This window comes from Odocoileus virginianus, chromosome 17 (assembly GCF_023699985.2).
Source record: "Odocoileus virginianus isolate 20LAN1187 ecotype Illinois chromosome 17, Ovbor_1.2, whole genome shotgun sequence".
Lineage (NCBI taxonomy): Eukaryota > Metazoa > Chordata > Mammalia > Artiodactyla > Cervidae > Odocoileus > Odocoileus virginianus.
The window spans coordinates 34,865,020-34,882,487 of NC_069690.1; the positions used below are offsets into that span (position 1 = coordinate 34,865,020).

At 54.1% G+C, this 17,468-nt stretch overlaps 1 protein-coding gene across 2 annotated transcripts; it reads right to left on the reverse strand.

Moving 5' to 3' along the window:
• Nucleotides 1-228: 228 nt before the first annotated feature.
• PDK2 (pyruvate dehydrogenase kinase 2) lies at nt 229-16,082 on the reverse strand. Of its 2 annotated transcripts, none has more exons than XM_020914147.2 (11): nt 15,827-16,082; nt 13,856-13,997; nt 6,675-6,746; nt 6,158-6,342; nt 5,594-5,683; nt 5,310-5,387; nt 3,123-3,199; nt 2,933-3,031; nt 2,655-2,762; nt 1,864-1,977; nt 229-1,303 (listed from the first exon to the last, which is right to left on the reverse strand). In XM_020914147.2, the coding sequence occupies exons 1-11, from the start codon at nt 15,942-15,944 to the stop codon at nt 1,163-1,165; spliced, it is 1,224 nt and encodes a 407-aa protein (XP_020769806.1). In that variant the 5' UTR covers nt 15,945-16,082; the 3' UTR covers nt 229-1,162. The 2 variants fall into 2 exon arrangements, with proteins under 2 accessions (XP_020769806.1, XP_020769807.1); XM_020914148.2 differs by lacking the exon at nt 15,827-16,082 and adding an exon at nt 14,567-14,889.
• Between the last annotated feature and the right edge of the window lie 1,386 nt (nt 16,083-17,468).

The window sequence follows — 17,468 nt, forward strand, 5'->3', positions numbered from 1 at the left end:
TGTTTGCCCCAGCTCGGGGGTGGGCTGGGCTCTAAGTGTGGCAGGGCCCCAGGTCTGTCACTGGGAGCTGCACCGTCAAGAGTTCTGAATGGACGGCTGTGGCCACTGTTGCACTTGGCATGCACTGGGTCATGTCCGGAGCACGTCTCGTGTTGGTCACAGGGACTGCAGTCTGCATAAATTTGTACAAGAGGATCTCCCTCCCCCAGGAAAGCAGATGGGCCGCAGTCTCATTCCATCTCCTCTTTACTGTAGATGTCATTGTCACCATCATAGCCACTGGGAGGAGCACACAACTTTAACCCCCTGTGTGCTAAGGGGAAGGGTAGGGGCATTCGGGGCTATAAAACTAGCTATATACACACAACATTCTAGGGAGAGAGCCACCCCAAGCACACACCGTGTCCAGGCACAGTGGGAGTTGGGGTCTGCTCAGGGGAGACCGTGGGCGATGGGTAGGTGTATGCACATGAGGACATGCAGGGGAAGGGCTCTGGAAGTGGCAGAAACATTGCTGGGGTTACCGACAGGGAGGAGAGGCTGGGCAGCTGACCTCTGTGTCCTCCCAGATTATTCAGCTTTAGGGGTGAGCCCCAGGTGAGAAACCCCTCCCTCCTAACTTTGACCTTAGAGAGCAGGGAGAGACTATAGGACCAGATCCCCAGTCAGGGGTCCCCTCCCACTACCCCAGATGTGGCAGGCACCTGGCCCCTTCCCGACACTGACACCAGACCAGCGCCAGGGTACCGGCATGGGCCAGGACAGTAAGGCAAGCAGGGGCGTCCACTTGGAAGGCCAGGGCTGTGGTGGGCAGTGAGGGGGACAGAGGGCCCCTGGCAGAGAAGTGGCAGCTCTGGGCTGAGAGAGGAAAACTGCCATGGAAACGTATCTCTGGAACACCCCATCAGGATGGAGACATCCTCCAATCCTCAGGCATTGCCCACAGAGACTGGACCCAGGGAGACCACCAAGGGGTCTCCATGGAGACAAGAGATTGGCACTTAGGGGCCACCACAGACTAGTCACTGCAGTGATTTCCAAAGAGACAGAAGCTGGTCAACAGGGAGAGCCTCCTGCACCTGGGGGGGGCGGGGAATGGGGAAGGTCACCACGGTGGCTGGACCCAGAGACAGCAGTCCATTCTCCTGGGTGTAGGCAGCTCCTAGCTCACACGGTACGTGGACGTGTTCTTGGGCTCCGTGCTGGGCACACACCAATCGCCGGCCTCCTGGATGGTCTGGTAGTGGCGCCAGGCTGACTTGTTGTAGACAGGCAGGCGCTCCACTGAGTCCGTGGACAGGGCCTGAGGGGCATCAGGATCAGCCTCTTCTGCTTTTCTGCACCTTTCCCACCCCCTGGAAGACCACCCTTGCCCAACGGTGGGCTCCTCCAGTGGCCACTAACTGTGGCCCACATGTCAGCCCAGCCAGGCGCCACACTGGCTGAGATGACTAAACCAGAAAGACCCATGAAAGCGTCTGTCCCTTCTGTGGCTTGCTCCTGCCCGTTTAAAAAGGCTGTTCACTTTAAAGGTCAGGGAGGAAGAGGGAGGAGGCCAGCTGTGTGACCTTGAACAAGGTCACCAGCTCTGGGCCTCAGTCGCCTCCTGAGCTGAATGAGTTCTCCATGGTTCCTCACAAGTCAAGGCTTCCCAGAACAGGATCTTTACTCCTGCACCACAGACCCTGAAACTGCCTGCCAACTTAGGAGCGCCTGGTGGCTGGGGAAATGTAGCTCTGCTCTGATTCTCAGTCTGAAATCAGGAAAAGATTGGAGGGATGGAAAAGAAACCTAAGAACAGGCCCGACCTGTCAGCAACCCACCCCCGCCCCTTGGGTGGGGTTTGCAGGCAGGGGCCCTCACCTTGAGATAGATGACAGCATCGGTCCCAAAGCCCTCCATGGAGAAGAGCTGCAGGTCCCCCTGGAAGTACTTGGCATAGAGGCGGGAAATGGGGAGCCCATACCCGAAGCCAGCCTGCAAGGAGGCGAGAAGGGAGCGCAGTGAGACACTGGGCCTGGGCTCCCTGGAGCTGCAGGGACCTATATGCTGAGTGAGGACGGCTCAGCTGGGGTCGTAGAGGGGGGTCCCAGCACCAGGGTGAGGAGGGGACAGGAAAGAGGGACAGCTCGGAGACAAGATGGGGACAGTCGGGAGAGGGGAATCAGTCCAGTGGAGAGAGGAAGGATGCAGGGCATGGTGGGGGTGGGGAGCATGGCAGGGCAGGAGAGGAGGCTGGCTCTGGTAGTTAGGGGTCTGCACAGGTCACCGGGCACCTCTTTGTCTCTTATTTCCCACACTTAGTCCCGCCTATTCCACTGGGAATGGACACGGAGGTGCTGGTGAGCTGAATAATGCCAAGAGAGAGGTAGTTACTTGTGGAGAGAGAGAGAGGACAGGGATAACTGAGGAAAGGTGACAGAGAGACACCCACTGACAGGTAGGGAGGTGCAGGCTGGGGAGAGGGAGGAGGAACAAGGAGGCCCAGACTCCGAAGAGGGAACTGACATCACACACAGCCTGCAGCCTCCCATGGAGGGACCATGGGAGGTAGGGAAGCAAGTGATGGGCACGAGTGACAATTTGATAAGAAGAGACAAGAAGACTGACACGCATTCTTCAGGCTGGGGGGAACTGGAGTGAAGCCAGCTCACCAGTGGGGTTCCCCCGGTGCCAGGCTGGGGCGTGGGAGCTGTGGAGTACATGTAACTGAAGAGTCGCTCAATCTTCCTCAAGGGAACACCCCCACCTCGGTCACTCATCTGGGGGAGACAGGACGTGTCAGGGTCTCTAGAGCTCAGTTTTCTCCACACCCCATCCCTGATCTTCTCAGGTCTTCCTCACCCCCAGCGTCTTCCCTAAGCCCATCTCCTGGCAGGAGGGAAGTCTCCATACCACTGCTCTCTGGCCCTCAAAGTCAAGGGTCACATACTTTGATGGAAAGATCTTCCTCGCCCAAGGCCACCATGACCTTGATAGGTGGAAGAGTGAGGCTGGATTCATGGCTTTCCACAGTTGCTCGCATGGCATTCTGTAGTGGAAAACATGATAAGATACAGTGAGAGCAGCCTAGACCTAACCACCCCCCACCCTCACAAAGGAATATCCCCCAGTCTCCTCACCTTGAAGAGTTCAAAAAGCATGTGGTAGAGGTGGGAGGGGACATAAACCATGTGAATTGGCTGTTTGGAGTTGGATGCTGCCAGGGAAGTCCAGACCAAAGATCAGGAGATTGTCAAGAGGTCACCATTCAGCATTCATTCACCAGCATCTAACATCCAGCACTCAACCACCATCCATCGTCCATCCATCTGCTCATTCATTCATCCATCTTTTCATTCACTGTGTCCATTCATCCATTTACCTCTCCATGTAATATCCATCTATCATACAGTGTCTATCCATCCACCCACCCAGTATCCACCCATTCATCAATCATATCCATTCAACATCTATTCATTCCTCTATCTACACATCCAACCATCCAATTGTCTTTCAGTCTATTCATCTGTTCAAATGTCTATCTTTTCAATCTATCCATTCATTCAGAGTACAGATCCATCCTTCCATTCATCCACTGTTTATCTATCCATCTATTCATCATTTATCCACTCAAATAGTATCTATCTATGCTACACTTAGCCTACTAGCATTCACCTTGATACCAGAATCCCCTGGAGAGCTTTTTCACCCAGGGGAGAGGGGAGGGGGTTATCCAGGTGATCCTGACACCAGCATCCTACTTCCTAAGAATCATTCTAACCTGGAGAGTTTCTTGGTTTTAGGGACTGAGTATCTTCCTGGTGCCTGGCACAGAGTTCTGTATGTAGCAGAAGCTCAATAAATGTGCAATGGATCAATGAATGAGGGAATCTGAGGCCCTGTGCTGGGCAAGTGGAGACAAAAAGCTGAATAAAATTCAGCCCTACCCTCTCAGAAATTCAAGTCTAGACAGAGAAATGCACAAGTCACTTTCACATCAGGTGCTGTACCCAGAGCTGTGTGCAAGGCTCTGGGCCTGATCCTGGGGATCCGGAAGTAAAGTGGCCTGTCTCTGCCCTTTGGTTTCTGCCCCCAAGTAATTTAAACAGTGCAATTTAGAGGTCCACTTGGGGCAGGCAGGGCCTAACTCCTCTCTGGGAGGTCTGGGGAGGCTTTTCAGAGGAGCTGGACTTGAATAGGCTCTTAAGGGAAGACTAGGATATGGGCAGTGTGACTTGCAGGCATAAGGCATAAACGCCTTATGTTTCTGGTGCACAGGCCAGAGTGGCTGAGGAGCAGGGCGGTGGTGGGGAGGGGAGAGGTAACTTCCAGGTCTCTGGTCCTCCTCACCCCTCCACCTCCAAGGTCTTTATCCAGTTCACCCCCTTTTCCTCTCTGCTGCCTTCCCCTCCCCTTGCCTAAATCTACAGTGACCTCCTAACTGGTCTTCCTGGGTCCTCTCCTGCCTCCTCCAACCTCTAAATACCTTTAGAATGTTACTCAGATCCTGTCATGACCATGCCTCAAACCTCCAGTGGTTTCTCAAAATCCCAGCTCCCGTCTGTAGCCCATGGGCCCTGCATGACCAGCCTCTCTCTCCCGCCCTTCACCCCTTCAATCTCCTAACCCCACCACACTGGTCCTTCTGGTTCTCAACTACTCCATCAAAAGTAGGATCCTTGTAGCCATCCTCTGTGTCCATCATTCCCTTTCTTCTTTTAGTAATAGACGCCTACCTCCCCCAAAGTTTTAACTAGCATGTAACTGCTCAGCTAGAGACTAAATTCTCAGCCTCCTCTGCAGCTGGGAGACAGGGAAGTGGTGTGATCAACTCCCAGGCCCTGCCTTCCACATCCTCTTTCCCAAAACTTTGCCAAGCTGGAACTGAGACGTGAGGGGGTATAGCTGGCTTTGATCATTCTATCCCAGGGGCTAGCGAGAGGAAAACCTGTCTCTCAAATTAAGCATTTTTGGATTCCAGGAAGACAGCCAAACTGACATCCCATCTAATACACTGCTCCTACCCATGACTGTCAGGTTATCTCATTTTGTTTCCTTCCTGTCACATATCATGACCTGAAATTAGCTTGTTTATTATTCACTCACTGGTTAAAGGCCCCGTTCCCCAACCTCCCCAACACCAGGAATGTGAGCTCCATGGGAACAGGGACCTTGCCTGTTGTGTTTACTGCTTAATAAATATTTACTAGATAAATTAGTAATAGTAATATAATAATAGCTCTGCATCTCCCTCGTTTCCTGACTCCTACCTCACTTCCCTCTCCCATGTCCACAGCCCTTAGACACACACAGCCTTATTCGCTCACCATTGATCTCCTGGATCTCCAGGTCAGGAGAGGCCATGTAATACTTGTCACACAGGAGCTTGGCCATGTCGTAGGCATCTGAAAGCAGCAGGGGGTCATCAGGGAATGGGTGGCCTCCCCCCAGCAGGCAGTTCTCTTGGTATCAACAGTGGGTGTCACCAACATTAAACCCATGGGCATGTGGCCCCCACCCACTGGGGAATGAATGGGTCACCCTCTGGCCAGGTAAACTTGGGGGTTCACTAGGGCTCCTCTGTGGGCCAGGCACAGTGAGGATGACTCACCCTTCACCACCTCAGAGACGTTGCAGTTGGGGTCGATGCTGCCGATGTGTTTGGGGTGGGCAGGGTTGGTTCTGCCATCAAAGAGCAGGGCTACAGGCAGAAACGGTGGGTGCAGTTGGCGGGGCCGTGTGCCTCAGCGCTCCCTCCCTCCTTCCCCTGGCTCTCCAGGACTTCACCTCTATTTCTAACCCTTCTGACCCTAACACCGTCTCCCTACCCTCCTACCCTCTCTCCTCTGACCAGACCCTACAACCTCAAATCAGGCCAGTTTTGGACCTTTGCAGGCCTGAAACATTCTTCTTCTCAGAAGTCTCATTCCCACACATTCTACATTATATTTAATTCTTCTCTTTTGCTATACATTAAAATAACTTTTACCATCTTGTGTATTTAATGATTGGCTATGATTTTGCAACACTCATAGTTAATTCTCCTAGAATAAGAAACTCTAGAAAACCACCTGTTTCCGAGTGTAACGAGATTGTTATGAACACCACAAAAAGAAGTGACACAGTTTTGCTTTCTGTAAACCTCTGAACACTGAATGGCCCTGCGCCCGCTCACTGTGCTGGTTGATGAGCATGCGGATGGAGATGCGGCTGAGGTAGAAGCGGTCCAAGAAGTACTGGATGTTCTGGTTGGAGACGGGGTCGTCGCCATAGGTGTCCTTGTACTCCAGTACGCCCTGAGCCATTGTGGGCACCACGTCATTATGGCGGTTCCGGATGGTGACCAGGGCGTCAGTGAACCTGCGGGGTGGGGGGTAGATGTTGGCTCTGGGACACCCTCCGACTCTCCCTGCTCTGCCCTTCTCTTCACACTGCCTTCACCCACTCGACTCTTCCCAGCCCACTGCTTCTGAAGGCCGCCCAGACCTCCCACTGCCTGCCTGGCAGCCTGGGAGCTCCACCGGGTGGGTCCTGGGTCCCCCCGCATCAGACACACCAGGATTGAGCGCTGTCTCCCCGCTCACCCTGGATAACCCCAAGGACAGGGGCATTTCCGTCATCCTACGGGCATTTCTGCCCCTGGAGCTGCGGCTCACACCTGCCCTCCCGCCCCTAGCCAGCGCCTCACTCACTGGCTCAGGGTCCGATGGTCCTCAGGGTCCTTGTCCAGGAACTCCATGATGTCCAGGAGACTCTGGACATACCTGTGCAGGAGGGGAGGGGGCATCACCTTAACTCAGGGCCAGGCCCCTGCCCACCGGACTCTGCCAACCCAACGTTTGCCCTGTGCCTGCAGGGGGCAGCGCAGAGTGGGCTGCATGGGTTGACAAGCTCCATCTGTGACTCCCTCGACAAGACAGTAAACGTACTGTGCAAGCAAACCTCTGATTTGTTGGTTCTCAGAGGGCCTTTGCTTTGCTGTCCTAGAAGAGCCGTCTTAGAAGGCGCTTGGAGGCCACCCCACCCACGGGGCTCCTGGTGAGAAGACTGAGGCCCAGACGGGGGAGGGGGCCTTGCCCAAGACCAGCGGTGACAGCAAGGCACTCAGCCTCCCCCGCCATCCTGGAAACAGACCTAGTGTCTGCCTGCCGGGTGGCTGCTGTATCCCAGCCCAGCGCTCTCACAGAGCAGGGGTTCAAGGAGACAACCTCACATGCTGACTCTGGACACCAGGAGCTGGCATCCTGTTCCCAGTTCCTAGGGAACTGGATTTTAAATGGTGGGTGGGAAAAACGAGGTGGGGGGGAGTTGGTGGGGGCTGGGCATGCCCAGCTCTGACACGGGGTGGGGCTGGAGCCCATGGAGAGCCTGAAGGGGCCCAGCTGCCTGGATGCTGTCAAACTGGAGCCACTGTCCCCCCCGTCCCCACTGTGAGGCAGGGAGCCACTGCTTTCCTACTAACACTCCAGCCCGCAGTAGCTCACTCTCTTGGGGAAGGCAGAGAGTTGAGCCTCTCTCTGGCAGAAACACTTGGGCTGGCAGGAAGAGGGGCCACTAGAGTCTGACCAGGGAGGGCCCTGGGGGCCTAACAGTCCCTCTAGAAGAGGTCCCACCATAATCCAAAGTCCCATGTACGCAGGGCTTTGACCTTAACAGTAAGAACAGCAGCAACAGCAGGAATCAGCCCCATTTCACAGTCTCCTCAATTGAGGCCTGAGGCAGTTCCACAGCTGGGAGGTGATATAGTGAAGACAGGCCTCCAGTGCTCCTGCCACTATACAGCGCTGGCTGCTCAAAAGGGCTCAGCCCCCTGGTCCTGTGTGGTTCTCTCTGCCTGGAATGCCCTGCTCCCTTCACCTACTGCCACTCTCCTCTCTCTTGCTTAACCCAGTAGAGAAGACGGTGAAAGAGCTAGCTTTGAGGCTGGCTCTGCCAAGTCCCAGGCTGGGCTTTTCCACTTTGAGCTGTGTGGCTCTGGGAAGTCATGGAACCTCTCTGGGCGTGAGTTTCCTTATCAGAAAAAGGGAGGGTATTGTACCTACTGCTATCACTGCTTTTTGGTGAGAATGAAATGTGATAATTGACACAGTGCCTAGCAAATAGTGAGTACTCTAAATGCTTGCTCTTGTTATGAACAGTGGTTCAGACACTGTCAACAGCTGAGGAGGGCACCCTCTTAGTCCCCAGGTGGCACGTGACACACTCCTCTTGGTTACACTGGGCACAGGCTCTGAATCACCATGTTTGAATCTGTCATGCTCTGGACAGCCACGGAGAACAGATGGGGCTTTCCCAGCCCTGCTGCTGCTCCCAGCGCCTGGCAGGAGGTGGCAGAGTCACTCGTAGCAGAGGTGATCAGCTCTCCCTGGAACCCCCTCACCATCCTCAGAGCCCCAGCAGACAGTCAGAGCGGCCCTCCTACGCCCTCACCTCAGAATTCCTGGAGAATAACAATAGCCGCCGCTTACCCAGTGACCATCAGTGCTCACCTGTGCTCAGAGTCTACGCAGGGGCTTTCATCTCCCAGGAGGCTTCATGAGCATGTGCTATTTCCCCCTTTTGCAGATAAGGAAATCAGCTCAGAGAGGGCAGATAATATGTTTCAGGTCACACAGTAAGCATTCACACTGGGATTCAAACCCAGGTCTGTCTGATGCCAAGTCTACACAACATGGCCAAGTGCTCACTGTCTACACCGGTCCTAACAGTGATGCTGCTGATGTCCATGGTGAGGGCAACCAGTGTCTACCGGTGCTGGCCTTGTGCTAGGGCTCTGCTCTATGCTCCCCCAATTTAACCTCCACAATGACCCTGTGGGGGTGTGCTACTGCTAGACCCATTTCACAGATGAAGAAGTCAACATTCAGGGCCGAAATGCTCTCTCACAGGCCTGTTACTCCAGATCCCTGGATCCCATGCCCAAGAGAATGCTTCAGGCTCATGTGATTCTTAGAGGGAGAGGGGATTTGAGAGGAGGACCTGCAAGTATGTAATTGTAAAAACAGACAGAGACAGGAGAGAAAGGAGACCAGCTGGGGGTAGGTGCCCTGGAACCCCTTCCCAAGACTCAGAGAGCAAACAGAGAGGGAGGAAGTTGGAACTACAGGGCTCTGACCAGCTGGGCCAGGACTGGGGGTTGGTGACAGGATGAGAGCTCTCGCTGCTGGCCCCACCCCCTGTGGCTGCCTAATGAACCACCAAGGGGGGTGGCATGAAGTAAAACAAAGGGCACCAGGATGGACTGGCAGTGGGAGTGCCAGCTGGCACGGCTCTGGGGAGAGCCGCAGCCTCATTCAGGCCTCAGTCTCCTGGATTGTGAAGCAGGGATTAGAATCTCTGCCCGCCTTCCTCTGGGGGACATTCCATCAGGGGAGTGGTCCTGGGTGTACTCCCGGAAGGGAGAGGAGAGGATGACGAGAATTCTCCCAGGGGAGCCGTGACTGGGCCTGAAACCCCTCAAGAGTCTGGCAGACCAGACCTTACCCGTGGTCCTGAAAAGGGAAAGGAGGGAGTGATGCTGGCTCCAAAACAGCCCACCCTGGAGGGGCAGAGAAAGAGTTGGGCTTAGACACGGACAGTCTGGAGCAGTGATGCAACGATAGATGCGTCACCTGCCCTGGGCCTGGCTGAACAGGCCAATGTGAAGCACTAGGGAAGGCCTGGCCTGGTGACCTCAGCAGTAAGCAAGGCCACCCAGGACTTCCTGGGTGACAGCTGGCGTGTCCTCCCCTCCCCTCTACCAAGTCAGGTGGAGGCCCCAAACCCTGCCTTCTGGGGCTTTCCGGCCAATCCAGAGCCCTGGATTTGGCAGGTGGGAGGGGTAGAATTTGGTGAAAGGAGGGACCATGTGTATGCCTGTCTGAGTGTGTGTGGGTAAGCCTGGGTGTAGGGATGTCGGAATGAACACCTGGCAGAGTGGGAGGAGGCACACGCAGGCTTGTGTGGGCAGAGGAGTAGGGAGCCTGTGTGAGTCTGGACGCCTGTAGGGGTGTGTGTCCACAGCCGCTGGGGACCAGGGTGTAAACAAGGCAAAGGCCCTGCGAGGAGGGGAGAGGTGGAGACGTGCTGGTATCTGGAAGCTGCCTGTGGAGGGGCGCTGGGCACGGCCCTGAGCCAGGCCGACCTGGGCCCCATTGCTGACAGTGCTGCTCTCCGGTCCCAGTGTGTGAAGTGGGCTTCGCAACAGCAGGAGCAGATCAGAGGAGGCGATGCTGGTGGCCGATCCACTCGGATTACATAAGTGATGGCTGAGGGATTCAATGGCAGGTTTTGGCTACAGCCCAGGGCCTGGCGCAGAGCAGGCCCTGGGTGCCCGGAACCAGTGAGGCGGTCATTCTTTTCAAGGGCAAAGACTACTGGGTTTGGTGTCCACACACCTTGCTGAGGCAAGGGAGGTTCATGAGAATGTGCCGTGGTACCCATTCTCACCCCCTTCCCATACTACACCCCTGCAAAGGCACTATTAGCCACAGGAGTGGCTCACTGTCATTTGATTCTACTCTGCAACTCTCACTCAACCCTCCATTTTCCAGATACATCCCCAAACTCCATGCCCTTTTTCAGCCTATCACTCTCCCCTGCGAGATGTAAAGGTTACCCCTCTGTGCCCCCGCAACACTAGCCATCAAATAATCTCTGTAAAGAAAATCTACTTTCCCGCTGACATGCTTTGCTTAGAAATATCTGACTCCTCCAGAACACGGCTCACTCCCTTTCCTTTGCGAGCACAGCCCCCAGATCACACAGCCTGGATTGGAATCCCAGCTCCACCACTTACTACCTGATGAACTCAGGCTAGTTTCTTAGTCTCTCTGAACCTCTGTTTCCTCATCTACAAAACAGGGATGATAAAAAGGCCTACTCCGCAAGGTTGTTGTGAAGGGTAAATGAGTAAGGACATGCTCAGAGCAGCTCTTGATGGCCAGCAGGACTTCCAGGGGTGTCTGCCTCTGTCATTGTCATCCACCACCATGACTACACTCTTAAGAGAACCTCTGCCACAGCACCTCATCTTTGGCCAGAAGGTGCTGCTGCCAGAAGATCACAGACATCACTCGTGTGTAGAGTTCGTGTACTTCCACATCCAGCAGTGGCATCTCACCCATTTTACAGATGAGGAAGCTGAGACTCAGAGGGGCCATGTGGTTGGCCAAACGTTAAGTATCCAACAGGCACAAAAGGCAAGCCTCAAAGTCAGGCATGCTGGTGCCACACCCAGGGCTTTCCTTCACCTTCCAGTCACCTCCAAAACAGGATCCCATGACCCCAAGTCAGTCCAGTCGAAATAATACATCAGGTTTGTTTAGAAACAGGAATTCTCCACTTGCTCACCTGCCTAGACCCTCTCCCCAGCTGAGTAGAAACTCCACTAGCTGTTGCCACGTGTTAACTACTGCCACCACTATTACCGACAGCATGTGCACAAGTCTTGTCCATTTCCAAAGGAAAGGTTTAACTGCTCACTCATCGGTCTCTGAGGCTAGTAGCCCTCTTGCCAAGCTCTCTGGTAGGTTTTCCCCTTCCTCTTGTGAAACTGCCTACCTTCACCATCTCCATCATCCAAGTTGGCAAGGGGGTTCCCATGAAGAGGGAGGTCTGTCTCAGGAAGTTCTTCCTTGCCTCAGACCACAATCCCTCTTGCTGCATTTGATGCCCATTCTCTGGAAACAGTCTCAGCAGGCTGTCTCTTTATTGTGTCAGCACACTCTAGCAATACCTTGGTGTGCTCTCCTCTAAATGAATCATCCACTGGGAAGCATTCCCTCTTGTCTCACTTCACTCTCTCCTGCTGTTGCTGGTCATTACTTCCCAGCTTTGAGAGAAGAATTAAGTCAGGCCAAGCCCGGACATGAGTAACTGATTTTCAAGAAGGGACTCTGGGACTTCCCTGACAGTCCAGTGGTTAAGAATCTGCCATGCAATGCAAAGGACATGGGTTCGATCCCTGGTCAGGGAACTAAGATCCCATATGCCACAGAGCAACTCAGCCTGTGTGCTACAACTACTAAGCCCTTGCACCGCAAATAGAGAATCCACGTGCCATAATGAAAGATCCCCATGACACAAGGAAGATCCCACATGCCACAGCTCAGACCCAACACAGCCACATAATAAATGAATATTTTTTTTAAAAAAGAAGGGGCTCTATGGGCCTTGGGGGTATCACGGACAATCAGCACCTCCCTGCCCTCCCTCCCCACATCTCCTGACTTTTCAAGGAAACAAGTGTCCAAGGAGGGGCCCGAGGAGCCCTGTCCTGGAGAGGCAGCCAGGTCACTCAGCTGGACAGAGCCGGAGGAGGGCTGGAGAGAACAGATGGCACCTTCTGTCTCCTCCCCATGCCTTCCACGCTGCCCCACGGCAGGAAATGCCGGTTGGCTCAGAGGTCCTGGACCTCTAAGGGATAGGCCCCAGTGAGCAGTGACCTCATTGTGCCACAAAAAAATCAGGCTCTGCCCTCTGTACCCCCATCCACTTTCATCACTTGCAGTAACAGCGCTCTGTCCATAAAGTGAGTGCTCAGATGCCCTAGCCAGGCTCTCTCCTGCCTCCACACCTTTGCACAAGCAGTTCCTTTGGTCTGAATGCTCTTCCCTCCTTTCTAGGTCAAAGTTCACTTAGGCAACTTATAAGGCCCAGTGACATGTCACCTCTTCTCTGCCTCCATTTCAACTTCCCCACAATGTTCTGATTCAACCGAAACTCACTGTGCACAGACCATGTGCCTGGTCTTTCCTTACTTTATCCTCACTGAGTTAGAGTAAGTCATTTATAGCACACTCATGCACAGAAAAAAGCTGGAAGGGCATCAATAAAGGGCACTTACAAAACCTGAATGTTTGGTTAAAGGGTGGAGGGAAATAATGGACATTTTCTTTTATCTACTTTTCTGTGTTCTCCAAATGTCAAAGTGAGCATTCTGCAATGAGGGGAAGAAACCAATGTTATTTTAACGCAACATTATTTTGCTATTAATTTAAATAAAACAAACTCTTCAGTCGCTTACTGCTCCTGCCACCATGGAGCTCTTGAGTTTGCCCCTTTTACTCTCCCCATGAGATGTGAGCAGCAGCTGCTGCTGCTGTTTCCCTAACCTAACACAGTACTGAGCTCCAAGTAGGTGTGGATGCCCCGAATTGAAAAGGAAACCACAGTAGTACCAGACCTGCCACAGCCAGAATAACAGGCAAAAGATTTCTGCACGCATGCCACTGAAGATTAACCACGATTAGCTACTCACCCCCCCCCAGTTATAAAGCAGATTTTTGTTTATTCTTCATGTGATTGGCCTTTGGTTAATGTCATTCAGTTTTTAATACTTATCCCTGGACAAAGTTTTTGAGTAAACTTTACTGAGAATTTCTCTCTGCTACTGCTGCTGTATGCAATCAACTTTTGGTCTTTGCCCGTCTAAAGCTCTTTGGGGTTGGTACTGTGCCAAGCTTGTGTCTATCTGAGTGTTTTCCAACATCCCAAACAGGCTGATTTGTTTGAATCATACAAGTTGAAGATTCACTTCTTCCTGTTTCCCACAAAGCTGCCCCAGCTAGATGTTATCCAACAGGTGCTAGATTCTCAGGGTCAGGGCTGGTGGCAAATGCTGCCATGAGCCCGATTTGGGTTTTGGTGTGAAAATGATGATTTCCTTTTCCAGAGAATGGAGGGTGGTGGGTATAGGGCTGTCTCAAAGACATGGAGGCTGGAAGCTTGACCTGAGTCCCTGCTATGGCCTAGGATTCCCACTTGACTGTGAGAACTCCCCTACTTCTCAAAGTCCCCATGCCTCTCCTCTTGCCGCACCTTCTGCAAGGCTGGGAGCATCGGGCATCTGACAATGGAGTGGGGGGCACGGGGATCTAGCCAAGGGTCTCACCAGCTCTGTACCAGCTGCACCGAGGGTGTGCTCAGCACCCGGTCAGGAAGCAGGTTGATCTCCTTCATGATGTTGGCCAGGCGCACAGGCAGCTCCTGCCTGAGGAAAGTGAACGACGTTTTCTCACAGGCATTGCTGGACCCTGGTGGGAGAGGGAAAGGTGAGCCTAAGAGTTACAAAGCACTGGAGCCAGAAGACCTCTGAGTGGTGGGGAAGGGGGTCAGGTCACTAAATACTTCATTTCCTGAGGGTTCAGAAGAGACAAGACGACAAGGAGGCACAGGATAAGGGTCCCTCCTGACCCAAGCAGTGACCGCCACACTACCCAGCCTAACCCTCAGGGAGGTTGTGTCCTTTCCCCACCTCCAGCTGAATCCTGCTTGCCTTCAACCACAGGGGACAGGGCCACCCTGGGCCCACGGGGTGCTGCCTCCAGCCCAAGTTCTCTCACTTCTTCTCTTTCTTTTCCCTCCTAGTAGACACTCACTTTGAGGGGCTTGAGCCAGGTGGCCAGAGGAGCCTGGGAAACCCATCCTACTTTGAGATGAGCTCCCCTGGCTGAGGGAAGCTATGCTCAGACCACTGCAGCATAGGGTCCCGGCATCATCTTGGCCCAGGTGGTCTTTATGTCCACAGTAGACTTGCCCCTACATTAATGCCCACCCACCTGAGAGGTAGACAGGGTCGGGGAACTGGGGCCCAAATACTTACAGATTCTTGGTCTGGCTTGAAGAAGAAGAGCGGGTAGAGGACTGAATGATGCCATGGCCTAGAGTCAGGAGACCTGGGTTCTAAGTCCAGGTTCTGCCTTTAACTCTGTCACCCAGGGCGTGTCATTATCCCTCTGAAGATCTGTTTTACCCACTGGACTCCAAGTGGACCACTCTACTCTGAGTGCCTCCCTGCTGTGACAGCTCTGTTAACTGGGGTCCAGTGTGGACTAGACAACTGCTGGAGGCTGGGAGTGGGCTCAGGAAGCTTTCCTACATGGCGGGAGCTCAGATATGGAGGGAAGCAGGTGAACAAGTATCGGGCAACAGATGCCCTGTGTCCTGGCTGCCACCTCCCCGCCCCCTGCCATCAGTGACGCAGCTGTAACCTGAGCCAGGCACTGTCTCCTCAACTCTTGAGAGACCTGGGCAACCCCTTCTAATCCCCAGCTGGCACCATAGAAATTCCGTGTGAACAGACACTGTCCACACAATGCCTGTTTCAGTCACCATGTTGGCACAGCCTTGCCACTCCCAGAACACTGGTGGTAGGTGACCCTGGCCCAGGAACCCAGGGGCAGCTAAGGATGGGTACAAGCTGTCTGGCTCCATTTCACGGTGCCCCGGACCCCTACCCAGCTGGGGACAGATGGCCAGGCCACAGTAGATTTGATCTTCAAGTGTCCTTGCTCTCCAGGACAGCTGGGGGCCAGCTCTTTCAGTGCGGGGAGGTGTACCAGTCAGGGCCTCTCTCCTGCTGACTCCTCTTAAAGAGTACCTCCTGCTAACAGACCCCCAGGGCAGGTCTTCTTCCCGAGGCTGCACCTTGCAATGCCCCTAGTCACTCCCACAACACCCCCATTTCCTCTCTGACCTTTACTCTTGGAATCGCCAGGACAATCCCCAGTAACCCTTTAGTGCCTGGATACAATCTCCTGCTCCAATGGCACGGCCTCACGCCCCTTCCCCTCCAAGACTCCTCACAAAACCCAGGAAGACACCGTAGACCCCCCTTCTCAGTGCCCCCCACTTCCCCCTAACAGCCCAGTCTCTTCAGCCGGGGTGCCCTTAACCCTTTCGAGCACAACCGGCCCCAGCCTCCCCGTTAACTCTTTCCTGTCTGAACTCCTGCAAGCAAACCTTCCCTGTCACTCGGCCTCCCTTAGCCTCCGAGTTAACCCTTCATGACCAGGACTCCTTCACCCCCCACTCCCGCCCCTCGCAGACCCCCCGCGGCCAGCCGCCTCCCGCTCACTCGTACCGAAGTCCAGAAACTGCTTCATGGACAGCGGGGATGGGGAGAACTTGCTGAAGTGCTCGATGTATTTGGGTGCCCCTGCCAGGGACGCATTCTTCAGCAGCGCGCGGACCCAGCGCATGGCGGTGGCGACCCCTTCTCGGGCTCGGGCTCTGGACCCTGCGCGAGCAGCGCTGGCGCTCGGCTCAGCCCAGCCCGCCCCGGTGCCGCGGCGGCCGCCTCCTCCCCACCTCGACCCCAGCTAGGCTCCGAGTCCCGGCCAATTGGCTTGTTGCAGCGCCGCGACGTCGCTAATGGCGTCTCACAAACAACTCCAGGACAGCCAATAGCGTCTCGACCCGGCACGTGGCTACCCCCTGGGCCCGCCCCCTTAACCCAGTGTTTGTCCGGAGCGGCCTGTTGTTTTCGAGAGGCAGCGCTGAGAGCCCGCGCTGAGAGCCCGCCTCCCACGTCACCACGCGTGTTCCTCCTCCCGGCCTAGCCCGGATTAACCCCTCCCTCTCCAAAGGCCCGTTATTCCCTTTCCTCGTACACTCCGTTTCCCCGATCCCTCCCCGAATCTCCTTCACTTGCCTGCCCCGAGGTTGTCCGGTAGCTTTCTACGCATCTTCTTCCGCCCACAAGGGCCCGATCCACCTGTCCTGATCTCCACCCACCTGCTCTCCCTCAGGGCGTCTGGTGGGTTCCCAGTCTGGAAGACAGTGACTCGACTGTGGATGGATCGGGATGCGAGCCCATGCTAATCCCTCATATAGACTTGTAACACACCTACTTCCACAAAGATCCAAGCAGCTCAGGACAAGGCAGCATTTTGCTTTTCCAGTTAAAAAGCTCGTGTCAACCCCCTCACTAACGCCTAGCGGCGGCTACAATAAACTTTTAAAACCACCTTTATTTTATTATTCTCTACTCATTTGACCTGAGAAAGCAACCTTTTTCGCACTTGGCTTTCTTAGAGAAAGGTCCTGGAAGGTGATCTGTGCTGGAGGCCAAGGGCGGGCACTTCACAGCAACCGGCACTTCACAGCAGCCCGGATCTCTCGTGGGAACGTAGCTCGTCCTCTTGGCCGGATGTGTCCTGTCCCCGCATCCCACCCACTTGCCCCTATGAGGTGTTTTTCGCTTCAGTCCTTGGCCCACACTCACCAAGTGCCAAATAGTTGCCAGGCTTATATGCTGGGAACGGGAAACACAGACAGGATTGGGACATGGTCTTTTGCCTTGATTATTTCATTTCTCAGTCTGAGAGAGCTGCATAAGTAAATAATTAAATAGTTACAACAGACTGCATTTATAACTAATGCAGAGCTATGTGCAAGTCTTCACAGTGGAAGGGACTCTCTTAGCTGAATGAATACTATGCCCTATGCCAGGCACTCTTTGCATGCATCATCTCATTGAATTCTCCAGACAGCTTTACCGTGCTACTGTTACCACCATTTTACAGTTGAGGAAACAGGTTCAGGTACCATTTTCCACTGCAAATCTGAAGGTGTTACTTCCCTTGCTCACAGCCTTGGCCTTCACTTCTTACTGGAGCCTTTCCAGTTCTCACATGATCTGCTTTGGTTTAACTCTCTGGCCTCATCTCTTCCACACTCCCCTGCTCAAGTCCCACCCATACTTATCTAGTGCCTTGAACCAG

Bases quoted from the DNA above. Each gene is read 5' to 3' on its own strand.
- PDK2 (XM_020914147.2), bottom strand. From the start codon at position 15,944: ATGCGCTGGGTCCGCGCGCTGCTGAAGAATGCGTCCCTGGCAGGGGCA. The intron at 5,388-5,593 runs GTGAGTCATCCT...TGCTGCTTTCAG, and splicing joins CGTCTCTGAGGTGGTGAAGG to ATGCCTACGACATGGCCAAG. The intron at 2,763-2,932 runs GTATGTGACCCT...TGTCTCCCCCAG, and splicing joins AGGAAGATCTTTCCATCAAA to ATGAGTGACCGAGGTGGGGG.